A 22,285-nucleotide genomic window follows, 5' to 3' on the forward strand; every position below is an offset into this window, starting at 1 on the left:
TCGATCAGGAACACGTGTAGGGTGTTTAATTGATTGTTCCAGATCAATAAGTAAGGAAAAAGAGAGTGCCTCAGCTCCACCTGGGTCATACCTTGCAGAGCCAAGCCACTCTCTGTGATGTACATTGAGATCCCCTAGGTAGAGGATCTCGGAGTTGGGGTGTGTGGATAGCAACGACTCATGGCAAAAAGTGAGATAGTCAAAGAGTTCGAAATAGTTGGTAGAGTTGGGAGAACAGTATAGAAAACAAAGAAAAATAGTCATGGATGGTAGAGATATTTTGAGCCAGATGACATCATGCAGAAAAGATTCAAGAGCCGTGAGTCGAGCTATAGTTGTACGTGTGTTGCAGTAGGCGCATACACCTCCCTTAGAACGGAAAGAGGTATAAAAGCTGTAGTTGGAGACTTGAAAAGGCTTAGGTTTGTCATGACAACCCAATATCACCATCACATCGCCATCAGTTGCCATGACAACCCAACATCATCATCATATCACCATCAGTTGCCATGACAACTCACCATCACTTCACCATCAGTTGCCATGACACTCGAACATCACCATCAGTTACCATGACAACCAAACATCATCATCACATCAGTTGCCACACTACCCAACATCACTATCACATTTCTATCACAACTTTATTCATAATGTACTGTATATATAAATTCTTATTTTATCATTAATCTATTTGTCTTTGTACACATTCCTTCGTTCACATGTGTCCTGTAAAGGGTTTATAGGAGTAATGGTGAAACAGATGGTGATGACAGTGAAGGTGGTAGTAGTGAGGAAGTTAGTGATGGTGGTGGTAAGAAAGATGGTGATGATGATAATATGATGATGTTGATGATGATTTGGGAAATGGTGGTGGTTAGGAAGATGACGATGACGGTGAGTAAGGTAGTCATGATTGTGAAAAACAATACTGGGAATGATGAGAAAGACCTTTATGATGGTAACGAAGAATGTGAGGATGGTAAGGAAATGGTGAAAGAAATGGTGATGATTTTAAGTTGGTGAATATGATGGTGATAGATGAAGCATATGACTTCATGGTGAACTTCTTGTGATAGTAAATAATATGGTAAGAGAAGGAGAGGAAGATGGTGGTGACGGTAAGTAAGATTGTGATGGCGAAAGGAGATGTTGATTACGATGGTGAGGCCGATGGAGAAGATGCTAATCCGCGCACTTGAGGAGATCAATAATATGACTTTCCGCCCGTCGACGATGATGAGTTAGATGCTGCCGAAGGACTTGAAGGTAGAGTGAGGGGCACCAGGTTGACCATTTGCGCTCCTACAGGCATGAAGGGACTGAGGTAGTGTGTGAGGAGAGGGGCAGTGAACCTCTTCCACAAATCCTGCACCTCTAGGTCGCGCTCAGTGCTCGGTGACGCTCCTACTACCGGCGTCCCCCTCTTGAGGAAATGCCTGACAGAGGGAGAATTATATAAAACAGAAGAATATACAAAATGGGGCGTTATTCTTTTGTTTACTTAATAATAGTCACGCTAAAACGGAGGTTACATCACGGGCTCAAAGTTGACATGGCATTGATTTTTCGTCTCTCAGAAACTTTATTATAAACATCTTTAGTAGCTATGTTTTCACACACACACACATGTATGTGGAGGCCAAGATGGTGACTTGTATGATGACTTACGTGTATCTGGAGATCGGGGTGCCAACAACTAGCAGGGTAGCATTCTGATAGTGAAGTCGCCAGCTGTAATGGTGACTGTCCCGTGCGTCACCACTCCACACACCCAATTTCTGTGGGACGGGAGAGATAAGAGAGAGAAGCGTAAGGAGACATCAGATACACTAAATGTTGAATGTTACTCGTAAGTGAAGTTATAAAAATACAACTAACTAACTGACTTGAACTAAATCCTAAAATTCCCCCCCAAAGTAACATCAAAACTACACTGAGACTATCTTAACTGCTTACGTGTACTTCACGTCTGACAAAATTAGGGAACTGGGTTTTCCCCATAAATCCTGTACTGTAACTTTGTGTCGTGTAACTGGAATTAAAGTAGTTTCAGGGTTGTTTTGGTGTTATTTTGGGATGTTTTTTGTGTCTTATATAAAATAATTAGATGCATTTTTACGTCATCACTAGCGATAAATATTCACTGTACGAACCTTTGTGACTGGACTAAATTTCCATATATTTCTTGTATTATATTTGACGATTTTAACTTATTTTCATAAAATAACAATTATTTAGATAAGTATACTATAAACGATAAATGGATATTGTAGTGGACGTCTCCCCTACAAACTGCGTAGGTGCATCCCACCTGCGCCGCTTTCCTTAGCAACCAAACGAGCGGCGTCACCAGATGCGCCGCCGTATCCTAGCAACAGAGCCAAAGACAGGTTACTTCTCGGGTTTTCCCAACATGACTCATAGAGGACTCGCGACTGCTGGGTATATAAGCTCTGTCTCTCCACTGAGATTCATTCTAGCCTCTCTTCTACAACAAGCAACACCTCCTCCTCCGCCGCTGCCTGGCGGCCCTAGCCTCTCCTCCGCCTGCCTGGCGGTCCTCGCTCCCGCCAGCGAGCATGGCGACCCACCAACTGTCCTTCTCTGAGCTTCCTCACCAACCGGCTCTCATTTTGCCCATCTTCCTGAACAAGCAACACCTCCTCCAGCAAGCTCCACTCTGTCAGCATTCATTCAACCAGGAGGCCAGCAACAGGCAACATCTTCTCTAACGAAGCTCCTGCACATCTACCTCCTTCAACACGCTACTCACAGAACGTCTCTACTGAGCAGCTCCTCACCACACGGCACCTCCAGCACCAGACTGTCTATCATATAACTTATATTATACAAGAAAACCACATTAGAGTTTCCATCCATCCTGACTGCTAGACAACATTATACCACGATACCCCTACAATATCATCATTACAAATTTATCTAACCTCAAGTAACTTGTTTCAGGTATAATTTGATTACGTTAAGACACCGAAAGACGTCATAAGAAATGACTATAAAAGCATTAATTTCTATGGAGGTATAACAATTATGAAATCAATTATTTGTGTTTCAAAGCGTCATCTTACGATTGTCACTAAAATGACGACAATAATATAATTAAGAATTTTTGACAAACAGGTACGAAGACTGCAAGCGACTCACATCCCCAATGTCCCTGAAGGCGAGGGTGTCCTTGTCGCTCTTCATATCGGCAGAGATCACGTACACGCCACCCTGGAAGTAAGGAGAGTTGATAACCTGAGTGATATAACATGTACAGTATATCGCTCTCTCCTTCCCATGTTCTTCAGCCTATGGACGCGGGGGACTTAATCCCTCAATCTTATTTCTTTTACGCTACAGACACTGGGAACTATAACCTTACTGACAACTTACTCTCACTCCCTCTGCCTCCAATTGTAAACCTATCCCCACTCCTTACTTCACATGAGGTCATAGTTTCTAGGCCACAAGTGACTGTTGAGAAGTAGTTAAAGAGATTTCTGGGCTAGTACTCCCCCTCCCCATTAAAACTGAGGGGTTAGAGAACACACCCAGTGATGAAATAGTCTCAGTATTATTTCGTCTTCATTTTGGCAGCCAGCTTTATGTAGTAGTTGAATGAACTAGGTAGATGCGCTTCTACACCTCCAACTTAAGTGAACCAGAGAGACAGATTCACACATTCCATATTAGCGGAAACTGATTGTGAGAAGGTCAGAGAAACTAGTAATATATAAAACCAGACAATGTGATGTAGTCATGGCCAGGATTAAGCTAGGATACAGACACATCTGGCAAGTTAGTGATGCTGTATCCATACCAGAGCACTCAGCATGTAAACTTTGTGATAAACCTTTAAAGCATACACTTGAACACTATATTATTGAATGTGACACTGTCAAAGACTTCACGCCACCTGGCTTATTGTATCATTGAATTAGGAGTGCTTGAGGACATTCTTGCTGTTTATCCAAAATTGGCTAGCCCACACTGATTAGTCCTCAAATTGAAAATGACTTCTACTGTATTGAACCACTGTCCTTTGTGGCAGTGAACAGTGATATCACCCACATGACTCTGACCTATATATACTTTTAATGAATATGATCTATTTAGATTTCTTTGTGTATGAACCTCTGTCCTGCGTGACTGAATTACTCAGAATAGGCAAATAGTACTCCAAGATTTGCCAATGTAAGGGCGGAAACGACCTTCCTGCTCGTTACCGCTGCTAAATCTCTCGTTTGCTGGTGAGACCAACACTTGGGGGGGTGGACAGAGGTGAGAACGGCAGCATCTACCTGTGTCACAGGCAGATCCTGCTCAGCCGTGAGTGCAGTCACTACCTTCCCCAGCTGTTCGTCAAATTCTGGCTGTGATCTCATCAAGGCTCGGGACTCGTGGGCTGTGTCCCCAGACCTTCACCTATCGACTGTCAATTCTCTGGTCATCTACCACTACCCCATACCACGACCGTCAGTTCATCTCCTCCGTCTGTGCCCCGGTGTTCTCCTGCCATATCAAGACATCTGCCGCTGTCTCTCGAGTGTGGAGTTGAATGGATGCTTCCCCCTGAGTGTGGATCACAGTGTTCCAGAACCTTCCCCAGGGCCACTGTCGTAGGAAATATCTGTTCATTGTTTGATTCTACTGTTTGATTCCTTTAATTGCTGACTCCCTTCTATTGTTTGATTCTATCAGTTGTTGACTCCCATTAATTGTTTTATTCCATTAATTGTTTGATTCCATTAATTGTTTGATTCTATTAATTGCTGACTCCCATTAATTGTTTGCTTCCCTTTAATTTTTTGCTTCCTTTAATTGTTTGCTTCCCTTAATTGTTTGACTCCATTAACTGTTTACTGTATTAATTGTGACTCCCGTAATTGTTACTTGATGCTTGTTGAGTGGTATCAGAGTTTTGTGTTATATTTTTTATAGTAAAGAGATGTCAATCTCAAACAGTCGTTTGTTATTCCTCAGAAAATCATGATCCTTGACTTTCCTTTATTAAGATCCTGATTAGTCTGGTAAGGGATTTCTATCCCTAAGTCCCAGGCCCTTTACAAGTGGTGACCTTGCCAGGATTGTCTCTGACCTTTGGTTTCTGAGGGCTAACATTCGTTCCAGTGTTGTTGTAAGTCGCCGTGTGCGCGCCGCTTGCTGTCTGTGGCCCGTAAGTAAGTGTTGTTCAGTGCTTATCCCTTCCTTCTGTTGTGCTAATTTTTGTTGCTCTCCCTTGTACTTGGGGAAGTTAATTAGTGTTGGTTGGGGTGCACTGTGGATGCTGTCAGAGCATTTTTGTTGTTGTTTCACCTGGTGCGGTTTCTTTATCCTGAGGTGATTCCACTGGGCTGGGTGTGAAACAAGGTTTCCTCCAGTCGGATCAAATCATTTATTGGTTTGATTGAGCCACTAGGTAAGTTATCTTTGGCTATTTGCGGGGTAAGTTGTGTATTTTTCTTTTTGCTCTTGGCCTTTCGGATCATTATGCATAGATTTGAGGAGTTGAAAGGTCAAGAGGTGGCCTTGGGTCTGACAGGTACTGAGGTTAGTCAGTATATGCCGAGAGAAAGGAACGTCAGAAAGCGAGAGAGGAACTTCAGAAAAAGAGAGAGTTGGAGGAACGTCAGAAAGAAAGAGAGATGGAGGAACGTCAGAGAGATGGAGAAAGAGAGGTCGAATTAGCTAAGTTGCAGGCAGAAAAGGACCTAGAACTAGCTAGGATTAATGATTCAAATAGACCAGAATCCTCTGGCTATATACAAGACAGTGTGGTAAAACCCAGCTTGCCTGTGTACCGTGAAGGAGAAGACATTGCCTCCTACCTTGTTAGGTTTGAACAGGTAACTGAGCTGCTTGGTGTGGACCCAGATAGCTATGCTGTAAGGTTGGGTAGCCTACTGGGTGGTAAGCCGGTAGAGATTTACGCGTCCCTGTCTGCCGACATCACCAGAGATTACTTCTTGTTGAAGCAAGCTCTCTTGCGAGGATTTAACAAGACTTCTGACGGTTATCGTGTTGATTTTTGCAGAACGAAGATTAGAGCGGGAGAAACGTACCAGCAGTTTTCGATTCACCTGGGTCGTTTGTTTCAACAATGGCTAGAGGCATGAGAGGTTGAAGAAACATTAGAGTCTCTCTCTAACTTCATGATATTAGATCAGTTTTTGTCTTCTCTACCTCCAGACTTGAGAATTTTCATCAAAGAACACCAGCCAGCGACGCTTGGAGAAGCTGTTCGTCTTGCCGACAACTGGGCGTCTGCTCGCAACGCCTACCCTAAGTCTTCCCCTCCTGTAGTGAAGATTGCGAAGCCTCCGTCCTCCGAGGAACCATCCCCAGGAGTACACAGGAGTAGTTCACCAGCCGTGAAGTGTCACAGCTGCAGAGAAGAAGGGCACATTCGTTCTCGCTGCCCCAGGAATCTCCTCGCCTTCAAGACTGCTGACACTCATCAGCCCAGCCACAAAGTCGGATTCTGTTTGGAAGGCAGGAGCTACCCCCGTTATTGTGTCAGTGGAACAATAAATGGGTCTAGGGCATTTACTTTCATCAGGGACACTGGTTGCTCGTGCATTATTGTCTTTGAGGAAGCCCTGCCTGACGCTGACATCTCTAGCTGCCCGAAGGTTAGTGTCGCCGATTATTTAGGTCGTGTTGGCCAGTTCCCTGTTGTTAGGTGCTACCTGCGTTGCCCCTATTTCACTGGTTGGTCTAATGTGATAAGAGTTCCCATTAAATTTGCTAGTGTCCTCATTGGTAATGTTCCCGGTGTTCGTGACCCTAACGACCCGGAACCTTTAAAACTCTCCACGCCACCAGCACCAGTCTCCTCGCCACCAGCACCAGTCTCCTCGCCACCAGCACCACCCTCCTCGCCACCTGCCGACAACGACTCGTCACCTGCCGGCGTCACATCGCCACCCTCACACGCCACCACACCTCCAGCAAGGGTCCAAGCTGTGGAGACACGGTCGGCGAAAGTGAAACGACCGCATCCCCTGGTTCTGCCGAATTTGTTGCCACTGACTGTGACTCCCAGGGAGTTCGCCAAGCTTCAAAACTCGTGTGCCACTCTGAAACGGGTTAGGGAGAAGGTGACTTCCGGGGAGGGGGATCAGGTGAGATGGGTCGGTTTTCAAGTTTGTTTCTATTAATGGGGTGTCACACAGGTCTTGTGTGTCATCCAAGCGACCAGCCAATGTAGGTCGGTTTTACTTGTTGTCCCTGCTGTTTGTCGCAGTAACATTCTCTCTGTAGCTCACAAGAGCCCTCTAGCAAGACACTGTCCTCGTAGGAAAACTTATAGGAAGTTTGCTGATCAGTTTTACTAGCCAGGTATGGGAGCGGATATTAGAGCTTTTTGTAGGAGTTGTGATCAGTGCCCCCGTATGTCCGCCAAGGGTAGAGTCCGTCCTATTCCACTTGAACCCTTACCCGTCATTGCAGAACCATCTTCTCGGGTAGCCATAGATTTTGTTGGACCGTTTTCACCCCCCTTCCTCTAAGAAGGCTAAATTACACCAAGCTAATTTGTTAAGGCAATATAATTGCAGGACCCACATTGCTCGTGTCCTTGACGACGTTCCCAAGCTGGAGATAGTCGAGACACTACCCTGCAAAAGTTTCTGTGAAGTTCGGGCGCCAGACTCTGATGATCTCAGTTGCCAATTGCTGATAACATCTGACGAGATAGAAGAATCCTCTACGACTGGAAATAGGCCCAAACGTAAACCTGGACTGAAGTGGACCCCACGTGCAGTTCCTTGATACGGCCTTACGTTTTGGACATCAAGTTCCACCTATTCTTTTATAAGACCCTTCTTTATTTTGATATGTGTATTTAATCATTTGTTGTAAGATGATTATGCTTTGTGTACTAATCTTAAGTTTTAATCTACCTTACAGTAGATTTTTGTTGGGGGAGCTGTGTAAGGGCGGAAACGATCTTTCTGCTCGTTACCGCGTCTAACTCTCTCGTTTGCTGGTGCGACCAACACTTGGAGGGGGGGGGGGGTGGACAGAGGTGAGAACGGCAGCGTCTACCTGTGTCACAAGCAGATCCTGCTCAGCCGTGAGTGCATTCACTACCTTCCTCCGCTGTTTGTCAAATTCTGGCTGTGATCTCATCAGGGCTTAGGACACGTGGGCTGTGTCCCCAGCCCTTCACCTATCGACTGTCAATTCTCTGGTCATCTACCACTACCCCATACAACGACCGTCAGTTCATCTCCTCCGTCTGTGCCCCGGTGTTCTCCTGCCATATCAAGACATCTGCCGCTGTCGCTCGAGTGTGGAGTTGAATGGACGCTTCCCCCTGAGTGTGGATCACCGTGTTCCAGAACCTTCCCCAGGGCCACTGTCGTAGGAAATATCTGTTCATTGTTTGATTCTACTGTTTGATTCCTTAAATTGCTGACTCCCTTCTATTGTTTGATTCTATCAGTTGTTGACTCCCATTAATTGTTTTATTCCATTAATTGTTTGATTCTATTAATTGCTGACTCCCTTTAATTGTTTGCTTCCTTTAATTGTTTGCTTCCCTTAATTGTTTGACTCCATTAACTGTTTACTGCATTAATTGTTTGACTCCCGTAATTGTTACCTGATGCTTGTTGAGTGGTGTCAGAGTTTTGTGTTATATTTTTTATAGTAAAGAGATGTCAATCTCAAACGGTTGTTTGTTATTCCTCAGAAAACCATGGTCCTTGACTTTCCTTTATTAAGATCCTGATTAGCCTGGTAAGGGATTTCTACCCCTAAGTCCCAGGCCCTTACAGCCAATAAATTTGTTAACCGTAAAATTGTAATATATAATAAGGGATTTATTTACTGTCAAATGATGCTAAAATTCACAATGCATAAATTCAGTGTATGAGCAAATGTGTATATATATGTCTACTTGTTGATTACTTTCACTACTGTACTTCTTTCTCTTATTCTTTGAAGCTTCTGTACCACCTGATCCCCTCGTACAAAAGCGAGAGAAAAGTAAAGATAATAATATACCGAGACAGGTAGACACTAAGTCTTTTGATCTTACAGGTGAAAACTGTATCTTGTTGTCCGCCAGGTCGTCTACATGTAACGGGACGGCGGCCCTCAGCAGCGACACCATCTCCCTCTCGTACTCCTCTTGTAGCAGCCTGCAACACATCCAAACTAAAGTTTAACTATCGTGTTCACGTGCAGTACAGTGTAATTACTATACAGGGATGATACAGTACAATGCAAACCTTGGCCTCGATCCGATGCCATGGAAGAGTGAATGTAAAACTAGTGTAATGTAATGTCAGTTTATGTAATTACTGCTGGAGACTGTCTCATATCATCGATTTCTTTAACACACACACACACACACACACAAAATAACGCTGAGATCATTTCGCGAACCGTTTCCATGACTTCACTCGGTCACTGTTGGTGAGATTTGCACCAAATGTTTATCATGTGGACCTTGTCACATTAAACCGACCAAATTTGGTGCAAATCCGCAAACCTGTTCTCGAGTTATTTTTGGGACACTCAGACAGGAAAGACCGAAATCAATACCCTGACTCACAGCTGCAGGCGGGATAATAATATCTGTAGTACAGAAAAAAACGCTGCACGTTACTGTGTTGTATTAATGACTGTAATCACTTTATCAAACTTGTACTGTACTGTGCTGTATCAATGCCTTAATTAGGATTTCTCTGTTATGATACAACGATCTTTATTAATTACTACAAATCACCTTAGAAAAATACATGTGTACATAAAAAGTATGAGCGTAACCGAGCGAACCTCTATTAATTATCACCATTAAGATCACCCACCTTATTTACCTAATGGCCACCCACTAGAGGTGGTCATGCCGACGGAAGGAGGCCAGTAGCCTGTGTAGGATTCCTTCACTGTTCAAGATAGTTTTGTCAAGGGCTATTTTGAAGCCCAGTCCTCTTCTTGATTACACAGCAATGGCCATTTCATCTAATGATATCACAGCTAACCTTTCAAGTGGACTAAAAGTGTCAGACTTTGTTTTATTGAATGACAGCACAGAGTGTAAAGTGCCAGGCTCGCATGCAAAGTTCTTGGCTTGTTCATTAAACGTTGTTTTACTCGCCAAAGGAATTCCCTTTTTAGTTCTCAAATATTCATAACATTTAGGACTCGTGCTTCTCAAAGTTAATATTATAGTGATTGCCTCAGACAGTGCTGTGTACACACAAATGGCCCGGGTAAGACTGGGATCAACTTGTCAAGTAAAAGGAGACGCAGGCAGAGTGGATCATCTGAAATCATCACTCCCGCCCGCCTCGGACCTCACCTGTGCGCCGTCCGACCTTTCTAACATCATGGAGGTATAGTAGGGTATATCTCCATGCTCTACATAGACCTTGGTCTGGCCGAACGCTTTGTTATTCACACTTGCGTGAGAGGTATTCAAGCACATTGTGTGAGATGTGTCCTATTGTGTCTTGTCTTAAGGGTTGTTAATCCTAAGGCCCCCAGTCTACTTGGATAATCGAGATGACAGTTCCGGAATCATCCTAGTTTTTCTGTGTTGCACCTTTTCTCGGGATGGTAGATCTTTCTGGAGGCAGAGTATTCATGCCTGTATACATTAATCCAGACCGGGACGTACTTAAGATTTGTACAGTTGAAGAAGCATTTTCCTATTTTTTCATTCAAAAGTACGCTTTCTAATTCTCAGATTTCGATTTGCTTTTCCTTCTTGTTGCTGTGCCTTCGTTAAATGATCTATCACAACGCCAAGATCTTTCTCCTTGTTGACATCATCCAGGAAAGTGTTATTAACAGAATATTTGTGATTAGGGTTGTTGTATCCAACGTGTAGGGTCTTGTATTTCGCAATGTTAAAAAACTACTCTCCCAATTATATTCGTTTCAGCCGCTAACTTGATAATGTGGGGCGATATATTTTCATCTATGTTGCTTACGTAGGTCAAAAAAAGGGTGGGTCCAAGAATAGAGCCTTGAGGTACTCTATTGAGAGCCCCTTTCTATTCAAAATGTACTTCATTTATTACCACTCTTTGTTCCGTGTCTTCGAGTTAATTGTTAACCCACTTCAATATCTTGCCTATGATGCGATGTGCCTAGATCTTAGAGGCTAGTCGTGCATGTGGGACTGGTCACACGCCTTGGAGAAATCTATGTACAAAACATCCACTGGTGAGCCTTGGTCCACGTAGTCTGTTACCGTTTCAAGGGACGTAAGTTTTTCAGACAGGATTTTCTTTCGATGAAACCGTGTTGTGGTGCGTTGATAAGACTGTATTCGGTCAGGTGTTGAATGATGGTGTCCCACAGAATTTTCTCAAAAAGTTTGCTGATCGGCATGTAGTTTTCCGCTGCACTTTTCCTACTCTTCTTGTATACTTGTGTGACGTTGGCTAATTTTCAGTCTCTATGCGCTTTCCAGAATAAGAGTCTTATTTGGGTGCAAATCTCGTTTTTCTTACCTATATCCTCTTCACCACTAATCGGCTCGTTAGCCGCTTGGGCTGGCGGCCACGTCTCTGTTACGCACTGTTGGCAAGTACTGGGCTTGCACGGGCTCTTGTATGTATCTGAAGCTGCTCCAGTGGCGTCAAGTCTGGTCTTGAAAGAGCTCACAATCGGTGCCGTCACAACACTCTTTGGCAGGTTGTTCTAAGAGTTTACAATTCTCACTCTGAAAAAGTTTGCCCTCACAGTTTTCTGGACTTGTGGCTTCTTCAACCTTGAGCTGTGAACCCTTGTGGGGCGGGCGTCCACCAGCTCTAGGTATATGGACACTCGACTGAGTAGTGCCCTTTGAGATGATTATGCACCCCAATTAGGTAGCCCCATGCCCGTCTGCAGTATAAGCTAGGCAGATGCAGGCGCTCTAATCTCTGTGGGGCCCTCCTTTGGACATTTTCAATCAACTGACAGTCCCTAGCATATCTCGGAGACCAGACGAGATGACAGTATTCCAGGAGGGGAAGCACTTCACTTCTTTAAAATCGTTACGAGGGATCGTCTAGATATCTAAACTTCTCACAATGGCCCAAGAACTTAAGTTCATTGTCAATGTACACACCCAGGTTCGTTTCGCATTCGGTCTCTATTAATACAGTTTCTCCGTCCCGTTGGGACATGTGCTACTCCTTCTTACCGTTGGTACGACCCATGTGCACCCTCTTACAATTCGTGACGTTGAATCTTAGCAGCCATTTCTTCGACCACTCTTGAAACTCAGAGAGATTATTCTGCAGCTTTTCATAGTCTGTTTGATTCTTAATTTCCCTGAATATCTTGGCATCATCCGCAAACATTTGTATGAAAAAGTGTACAGCTACCTGTAGGTAATTTATGAAACAAATAAACAACAAAGGGCCCAATACACTGCCCTGTGTTACCCCGCTTGTCACAGGTACATATGACGATTTCGAACCAATAATCACCACACACTGCTTGCGATCATGCACAAATTCTCCGATCTACGCTAGGACACTTCCCCGAATCCCGTACCCTTCCTTTTAATTCTCAGCCTTTCATGCGGTACGCTGTCGAAAGCCTTGCATCTTTTATCACCATGGTCTGTGCTCCGTCCACTCCAGGGGATTAAATTCTTTCAAACTGGCTACTTTCCTTTTGATGATGATTTCGTCTGTAATTGCTATCTCTCTTAATTTATTTTCCACCTCTGAGGTATACTGTACATTCTCTTAGGCACTGGCATGTTATCCATAGTTTTTTTTTTTACGGGGATTAGCCCACCCTGGCACAGGTCACCGACCCACATCGGGGCCTGGGGGCGAAAATAAAATAACCATATATCAATACAGAAAACAAAACAAAACAGATCACTGGTGAGAAAGGATATGTATGTTGTGTTGTCAAAGTAAGAGAAACAATTGAGACCCTGCAATTGTGTGCAAATAAGGCAGAAAGTCAGATCAGCAACCCGGGACTTGGTCACAATTTTTGTGATGCCTTATGGCAACAGGGTCTGCCATTAGACAACACATTATGCTTCCAATATCTTCCCAGGCGGTAGTGCATCTGTGATTAATGTTGCTATGTATTTATTTAAGGTATCAGTTGTTTGTCTGTCATCCTTCAGGGCCATTTTGTTTTCGTTCTATTCAAGGCCGACAGTATCCTTGGTTTTCATTTTAATCCTGGCATATACATTAAAGGACTTGGGATCTTTCTTAATGTTTTGGGCTAATTTCATTTCGAAGTGCCGTTTGGCTGATCTAATATCCTGATTGGCCACTTCTAGGGCTCTTATGTATACTACATAATCCATCTGCATGATGCCCTGTGCACTGGTATATCTTCCATATTTGGTAATTCCTCTTGCATACTTTCCTAGATCTGTGATTCATCCACCTGGCTTTATCCCTTCTTTGTTTTACAGGTATACATACATTCCTCCACTATTACTATATTGTATTACTAACAACAACTTCAAAATTAGTGTAATAAGGTATACATGGTGGTGAGGCCTCTACTAGCCTGGTGAGGTTGATGAAGGTGATGCTGGCGTGGTGGTTATACGGTCGGGCGAGGTAGTGGTGCTCCGTGGACCAGGAGAGTCTGAGGTGAAGGCCAGATCCCCCTCCGTGGTAAGAGCGGTTCACCTCAGGCACCACACACTCTCTCCTTCCCCTGATGGCGCTCGTGTCCATGAAGTAGTCCCAGTCATGTGTCTGTAGAGGAATGCGAATTCTCAACTGAAAGTGATTTTTTTTTTACGGGGATTAGCCCACCCGGGCACAGATCACTGACCCACATCGGGGCCTAGGGGGCGAAAATGTAATAATAATAATAATAATAATAATAATAATAATAATAATAATAATAATTCATAGTAAATAAAACTTAAAATACAAAATTGAAAATAAATTTGTAAATTAAAATGATAATAATAATAATAATAACACCGTAATAATAATAAAATAATAAAGAAATACAAAAATGAAAAAAAAGATCAAAAGCCAGAAACAATATATGTATGTTGTGTTGTCAATAGTAAGAGAAACAATTGAGACCCTGCAATTGTGTGTAAATGAGGCAATTTTCGTGATACCATATGGCAGCAGGGTCTACCATTAGACAATACAGTATGCTTCCAATATCTTCCCAGCCGGTAGTACCCCCCTGTTTGGTAGCTGCTTACTACCTACTTCCTATGAGTGGTGATGTTTTTATACATAATGATGCATCTAATATATATATATATATATATATATATATATATATATATATATATATATATATATATATATATATATATATATATATATATATATATATATATATACAGTAGAGGAGGGTGAGATCAAGTCCACAATGGTCAGGTATTAGGTAATGACCCTACTAATCTTCAAAAAGCACCGCAACAGTCGGTAGTCAGGTAAGAGGGTAAGATGACCCAACCTTCTCACCTGGTTACAAATCTTCTTAATTACGAAATTATCCAGTTTGTATATACCATAACTCAAATTCATGTTGACGGATTCGGTATGTTTAATGAGACTGGATTCTATAATGTTCCTACTGTCAATTGAATTACAAGGTAATATTGAGGAGGCATTATTCAAATCAATGCAATGCTTATTATCCCTCAAATGAACAAACAGAGCATTGGATTTCTGACCTGTCCTAACACTATATTTATGTCGTTTAAGTCCAGTTACAAGATCTTTACCTGTCTGGCCTAAGTAAAACATATTACATTCCTTGCAAGGAACCTTATAAATGCAGCCGTCTGCATTGTTCAGGGAGTTCTTGATTAACGTTTGTTTTACAATGCATGTGTGTTTGTTTGTTTGTTTGTGTGTGAGGCGTGGTTACAGGACAGGAAACAGCGAGTGAGCATTAACGGCACTAAATCCCATTGGAGCAACGTCACTAGTGGAGTTCCCCAAGGCTCAATACTTGGACCATTATTTTGTATTATATACATAAACGACATAGATATCGGCATAGACAGCAACATAAGTAAATTTGCTGATGACACTAAAATAGGACGTGTTATTAAATCTGCCGAGGACTCCGCAAAACTACAGGAAGATCTGAGCAAATTTTTCGAATGGTCGAAAAATGGCAGATGAAATTCAACGTGGACAAATGTAAAGTACTCAGAATAGGAGATGTAAACAGGGAAACCAGTTACCAGATGAACAACGATGCCATCGTGGAATCCGACTGCGAGAGAGATTTAGGAGTAATGATAAGTAGGAATCTTAAGCCAAGTAAACAGTGTGTTTTTGCTTGTAACAAGGCTAATAAAGTACTTGGGTTCATACAAAGGAGTGTTAGTTACAAGACTAGCGAGGTCATACTAAAATTGTATCTTGCGCTTGTGAGACCACACCTGGATTACGCAGTTCAGTTCTGGTCACCGTATTACAGAATGGATATAGAATCCTTGGAAAGAATTCAGGGGAGAATGACAAGACTAATCCCGGGCATTAGGAACCTTGAGTATAGAGACAGGTTAAAGCATCTTAATTTGCATTCCCTCGAGAGACGTAGAGCGAGGGGCGACCTGATAGAGGTGTATAAATGGAAGTCAGGGCTAAACAAAGGGAACATTACAAAGGTACTCAAACTATCCAACCAGGAGCGAACTCGTAACAATGATTTCAAATTAGACAAATTTAGATTTAGGAGAGAAATAGCTAAACACTGGTTTGGAAACAGAGTCGTGGATGAACGGAACAAGTTACCAAATATCATCATAAACTCGAATACGCTGGATAGCTTCAAACATAGGTTGGATGCTTATATGAGCAATAGGGGTTGGGTGTAAACGGGACTGCCCAGTATGGGCTAATAGGCCCAATGCAGTTTCCATCATTCTTATGTTCTTATGTTCTTATGTATGTCTGCATGAGACTCTCGGAAACTACTATACCGATCTGTAGTGATGATGGATGGTGTTATATGTAGTGATGGTGGATGGTGCTATATGTAGTGATGATGGATGATGTTATATGTAGTGATGATGGATGTTGTTATATGTAGTGATGATGGGTGGTGTTATATGTAGTGATAATGGATGGTGTTATATGTAGTGATGATGGATGGTGTTATATGTAGTGATGATGGATGTTGTTATATGTAGTGATGATGGGTGGTGTTATATGTAGTGATAATGGATGGTGTTATATGTAGTGATGGTGGATGGTGCTATATGTAGTGATGATGGATGATGTTATATGTAGTGATGATGGATGTTGTTATATGTAGTGATGATGGGTGGTGTTATATCTAGTGATAATGGATGGTGTTATATGTAGTGATGGTGGATGGTGCTATATGTAGTGATGATGGATGATGTTTTATGTAGTGATGATGGATGTTGTTATATGTAGTGATGATGGGTGGTGTTATATGTAGTGATAATGGATGGTGTTATATGTAGTGATGATGGATGGTATTATATGTAGTGATGATGGATGGTATTATATGTAGTGATGATGGATGATGTTATATGTAGTGATGATGGGTGGTGTTATATGTAGTGATAATGGATGGTGTTATATGTAGTGATGATGGATGGTGTTATATGTAGTGATGATGGATGGTATTATATGTAGTGATGATGGATGATGTTATATGTAGTGATGATGGATGGTGTTATATGTAGTGATGATGGATGATGTTATATGTAGTGGTGATGGGTGTTGTTAAATGTAGTAATGATGGGTGGTGTTATATGTAGTGATGATGGGTGGTGTTATATGTAGTGATGATGGATGTTGTTATATGTAGTGATGATGGGTGGTGTTATATGTAGTGATGATGGATGGTGTTATATGTAGTGATGATGGATGGTGTTATATGTAGTGATGATGAATGATGTTATATGTAGTGATGATGGATGGTGTTATATGTAGTGATGATGGATGTTGTTATATGTAGTGATGATGGATGGTGTTATATATAATGATGATGGATGGTGTTATATGTAGTGATGATGGATGATGCTATATGTAGTGATGATGGATGTTGTTATATGTAGTGATGATGGGTGGTGTTATATGTAGTGATGATGGGTGGTGTTATATGTAGTGATGATGGATGTTGTTATATGTAGTGATGATGGATGGTGTTATATGTAGTGATGATGGATGGTGTTATATGTAGTGATGATGAATGATGTTATATGTAGTGATGATGGATGTTGTTATATGTAGTGATGATGGATGGTGTTATATGTAGTGATGATGGATGGTGTTATATGTAGTGATGATGAATGATGTTATATGTAGTGATGATGGATGATGTTATATGTGTATAGATATGTACATACCAAGATATGTGAACACGCCTGACGCCAAGACTCGGTTACCATTCATTGTACCATTTATTCACATGTCTGTATTACTACATATTATTATAGCATGTCTGATATCTATGCTTATGTCTAATGCCTATGTTCATTTACTATGTCCCGATGTACTATGTCTGTACCGCGCTAGTCGAGTAATTAGAAGACCCCATTTATTGTCCTAGGAATGTCTAGCAACTCCCCTTGCCCTGCTAGCTAATTTCCCTCAGATCGGCTTCGGCCTGCCTACGACGAGGAGTTCCTTGTGCTGGCTCCTGTTCCTGTACCGGTTGGCTATCACGCCAAGTCTTGTACCACTTGTTGACTATATCTACTGCTCGTGCCCTGGAGTTTCAAGAACCTTGTCTAGGATTACATCCACCACATGGCGCAGTTTGAGTAGCTCCAACACGACAGTTTACAAGCCTCAAGAGCCGGCCCCGTCTGTTTCCCGCCCAGAAGATATACTCCACAGTGCCCCTGGATTTACAGTGCTTTGTGACCTTGTGAAGTGCCCTAAGTGAAGTGCAGTGCCTTTTATGTCTCTTTGCTATGTTTCTGCGGCCCTACAGGTAGCAGACACGCCCTCAGCCCAGTTTCCAAGACAGCACTTCCGGCATACATCCTCCATCTACGCCGGCCCGCAGGCCACTGCCTGCGTCCTCCTCCCACTGAGCCAGCTCGCCCGCGCGCGGAGGAATACAAGCACCACCACCGCCGCCAGCCGCCTCCTCTCACTTCACAAATATTACAGTCAGTACTCTTTTACTTGCCCGCCAATTCCTGCACTTAAGCAAATCCATTGACGAAAACATAGCACTTCACCTTATTCTCCTTGTCTTCCCCATCGCAACCATACCAAACACGAGATGTCTGACCACGACGATCTGCCGGGAAATTTAGATGAGGATTATGAGGTAGACGAAGCCTCACAGACCCCCCCACCCCCCCTCACGCCTCACACGCCGGGCGCGCCAAATTCAAAGGATGGGAGCCAGGATATACGTCGGTTAATCCACTTCCTACAAGTTTCTCAAGAGAAGGAAGCCCAAAGACGTCAATTAGAGGAGGAAAAACGACGTCAAGAGGAATGGTCAAGACGTCAAGAGGAATTGTCAAGACAGTCAGAGGCATCAGCTTACCGCCTTCAACTTCAACAACAACACCAAGCTGATAACCACAAACTCCTGCGACTATTGGAATTGCTGGCAACGAGGACGACTTCACCAGCTGCCACAACCAATTCGCCAGCTTCAACCTCTTCATCTATCCTTCAGACAACGCCCCCTCACACGTCACCTATCCCCCTTGGGTATACCTCAGTGCCCTCTCAACCACCTGCTCCAGTCTCAACTCTCGTCGACCTCTCCGTGCCTCCTCCACCGCCTGCCGTCTCGAGTACACCCCTGCACAGCAAGTCTTCAGTTCCCAGTCCCCCACCTCTTCAACCTGATGCAACATATCAAGTATACCGTCAATGGCGACGTCGTTTCGAAGACTTTGCTGTTATGTCTGACCTCTACCGAATGCCCCCTCATAAACAACTCATCCAATTAAGATCGTGCATTTCCCTCGATGTTCAACGCCTCCTAGAGCACACGCTAGCCATCCCCCCTGACTCCCCCAGGTCAGTGACAGAGGTTTTAAACGCCTTGCAGAGTCATTTCCGTGGCCTCCGCAATGAAGCTCTGCGTCGTAGGGAACTGCTATCCTGCAAACAAGCTTCTGGGGAATCATTCTCAGACTTCTATGCACGACTTAAGGACCTAGCAGCCGAGGTGGACCTATGTACAGGCGATCCTGTAACCTGTGCTGAGATCCAGCTCAAGATGATCTTGCTGATGGGTGTACGTGACGAGGACCTGCTTCAGAAACTCCTCACCCTCGACGCCGCCTCTTCCCTCACCGACTTCGTCACCTGTTGCAGGTCGTATGAGGCCACAAGAGAGGCTGCCTCAGCTATACACTCATCGCCATCTCAAGTCCACGCCGTCTCCACCTACAAGAGGAATCAACGCCAGATGCAGACGGCGTCCTCTCCACAGCCCCCGTCACAGTCACCAGTTTCTTCTCCCGAATCCTGCAGAAGCTGTCAGCGCCAGCACGGTCCAGGTAAGTGCCCTGCGGCTGATAGTACATGTCGAAACTGCGGGTTTCAAGGCCATTGGCCCCGCACACCTCGATGTCCTGCCAACAAGGTCTCATGCAACGCTTGCAACAAGCAAGGACACTTCGCCAAGTGTTGCAGGTCCACCAAGAAGCCTCCATCTCCAGGTCAAAACGTCTCTTCACAGCCCGACAGAACGTCCACACCACCGTCTCCCAAGAACAACAAAGGATGCCGACGCGTGGATGATACCTCGAGTGACAGGTCCCCCAAGCCCGTCAATGTTCGTCTGTCCTACGGTACCAACTCTTCCAACCTCCTGATGATACCTGACACGGGCGCGGACATCACGGTGATTGGACCAACACACCTGGACGCCCTCAACATCCCCAGGAGTAGCCTGTCACCCACAGCCATGAACGACGTGCTCACAGCGGACGGGTCCCCGATGTCTCCACCTTTGGGTTGCTTCAAGGCAACACTACAGCTCGGTCCCAAGTCTTGCCTTGCCACAGTCCACGTCCATGAGGGCATCCAAACCCCTCTCTTGTCATGTGGCCATTGTCAGGACTTGGCCATCGTCTCATCCGAGTTCCCAAAGCCCATCCTCGCCGTGACACACCTCAACAGGTGTGCAGAGATACCTGTTTCAGCCATGACCACACCTGCTGCCGCCCGGGAGTTCTTTTTTCGTCAGTTCAGCGACGTCCTTGTCTCCAAGCCCGACCTCCAGAAGACGCCGCTCAAGAAGATGACAGGCCCCCCGATGAGAATCCACCTCAAGCCTGGCGCGACGCCTTTCGCCATCCACACACCCAGGCCTATCCCCTTTGCCATACGGGACAAGGTGAAGGCGGAGCTCGATTCTCTGGTGCAGCAGGGGATCATCAGACACGCCGGTGAGGAGCCCTCCGAGTGGTGCCACCCTATGGTCTTGGCACCCAAGCCTGTAGGTGTTCGCATCACAGTGGACCTCACCCATCTCAACTCGCAGGTCTCCCGTCCCGCCCATCCATCGCCTACGCCCATCCAAGCAGTCCGCAGCGTCACCCCGTCTGCAAAGTTCTTTACCACGGCGGATGCACTACATGGGTACTGGCAAGTCGACCTGGCGGAAGAAGATCGCCACCTCACTACATTCATCACGCCCTACGGCCGCTTCCAACACTGCCGCGGACCCATGGGCTTCGCAGCAACGGGGGATGCGTACTGCCTCCGTGGGGATATGGCTCTGCAGGGTGTCACCAACTGCGTGAAGGTCGTAGATGACATCCTGCTCTTCGACGATGATCTCCCGGCCCACTTGAACCGAGTTCATCTGATGCTCACAAGATGTCGTGCCCATGGTATCACCCTGAACAAAGATAAATTTGTGGTCGCCGCCTCCCAAGTTAACTACTGCGGCTACAACATCTCGCCAGAGGGGATCTCAGCTGATGAGGAGAAGGTCAAGGCCATCAGGGACTTCCCTACTCCAGCGAACCTGACCGACCTTCGCTCATTTATGGGCCTGGTAAATCAGCTGGCCGACTTCTCCCCTAAAATCGCCACATCAGCCCAACCTCTACGCCCCCTCATGAGCCCCAAGCGCTCTTTCCTCTGGACTCCTGACCACGACCTAGCGTTCAGGAATGTTAAGAAGGCGTTGCTGTCACCACCAGTCCTGGCACCCTTCGACCCGTCCTTACCAGTGGTCCTCCAGACCGACGCCTCCCGTCTATACGGCCTCGGATATGCCCTCCTTCAAGACCACGGCCAGGGTAGACTGCGCTTAGTTCAGTGTGGCTCCAGGTTTTTGACGGACACGGAGACCAGATACGCCACCATCGAACTAGAGATGCTGGCAGTCGCCTGGGCTATGGCCAAGTGCCGCCTTTACCTGTTCGGCCTTGGGCATTTCACCCTCATGACGGACCATCGCCCGCTCATACCCATCCTCAATCACTACACGTTGGACGCCATCGAAAATCCTCGCCTCCAACGTCTCAAAGAGAAGACCGCCCATTACGTCTTTACAGCTGTGTGGCGCGCCGGGAAGCTTCTGTGCATACCAGACGCCCTCTCCCGAGCCCCTGTTAGTCGCCCCACACCTGAAGATGAAGTCGACTGTACCACGGCCGCTGCTCACGTTCGGTCTTTAGTGACACACACAGCCACTTCTCTTGCTGACAAGACGACGACAACGCCCTCCATCGAAGACGATAGGACTCTCCAGGAGCTTCGCATCGCCGCCGCTCAAGACCCGGCATACGTCCAACTCCTCGACTACGTCTCCGCTGGATTCCCCACCAACCGCTACGACATTCACGCCTCCGCCCTCCCCTTCTGGAAGCTAAGGGATAGCCTCTATGCGGACGGAGAGCTGGTGTTGTACGGCCCCAGGATCGTCGTTCCCGCTGCCCTCCGCCGGCGCACCTTATCCCGCCTCCATGACAGCCACCGCGGCGTTGAAGCCACCAGGCGCAGAGCCCGTCAGACCGTCTTCTGGCCTGGTATTGACGCCGATATTAAGAGCACGGTTGAGGCCTGTGAGCCTTGCCAGCAACTCCAGCCCAGCCAGCAACAAGAGCCGTACCTGTGCAACGACCTCCCAAAGCGGCCCTTTGAGTCCGTGTCCGCCGACTTCTTTAATGTGGCCGGAAAGTCTTTCCTGGTGGTCGCCGACAGGCTCTCTGGATGGCCCGTGGTAGTTCCCTGTGGTCGGGACACCACCTCTTCCAGGGTCATCCGGATGTTTTGTTGCTTCTTCCGGGAAGTCGGAGTGCCTCTCCGCCTCCGAACCGACGGTGGGCCCCCGTTCAATAGCCACGAGTTCAAGAGCTTCGCCGAACGCTGGGGCGTCCACC

The 22,285-nt window shown here is 45.3% G+C and overlaps 1 protein-coding gene across 1 annotated transcript in view; it reads right to left on the reverse strand.

The window, feature by feature from the left end:
- Window positions 1-330: 330 nt before the first annotated feature.
- The window catches only part of LOC121879324 (protein O-linked-mannose beta-1,2-N-acetylglucosaminyltransferase 1-like), a 40,394-nt gene continuing 18,439 nt past the window's right edge, over window positions 331-22,285 (reverse strand). The window contains exons 4-9 of the mRNA XM_042385929.1: window positions 13,484-13,700; window positions 10,338-10,407; window positions 9,053-9,155; window positions 3,166-3,237; window positions 1,672-1,781; window positions 331-1,439 (exon numbers count right to left, since the gene is read on the reverse strand). Of these exons, the coding sequence (XP_042241863.1) occupies window positions 1,208-1,439; window positions 1,672-1,781; window positions 3,166-3,237; window positions 9,053-9,155; window positions 10,338-10,407; window positions 13,484-13,700 (804 nt within the window). The 3' untranslated portion in view covers window positions 331-1,207. The remainder of the gene's footprint in view (window positions 1,440-1,671; window positions 1,782-3,165; window positions 3,238-9,052; window positions 9,156-10,337; window positions 10,408-13,483; window positions 13,701-22,285) is intronic.

Source organism: Homarus americanus, unplaced genomic scaffold (genome assembly GCF_018991925.1).
Source record: "Homarus americanus isolate GMGI-L3 unplaced genomic scaffold, GMGI_Hamer_2.0 scaffold16894, whole genome shotgun sequence".
Classification (NCBI taxonomy): domain Eukaryota; kingdom Metazoa; phylum Arthropoda; class Malacostraca; order Decapoda; family Nephropidae; genus Homarus; species Homarus americanus.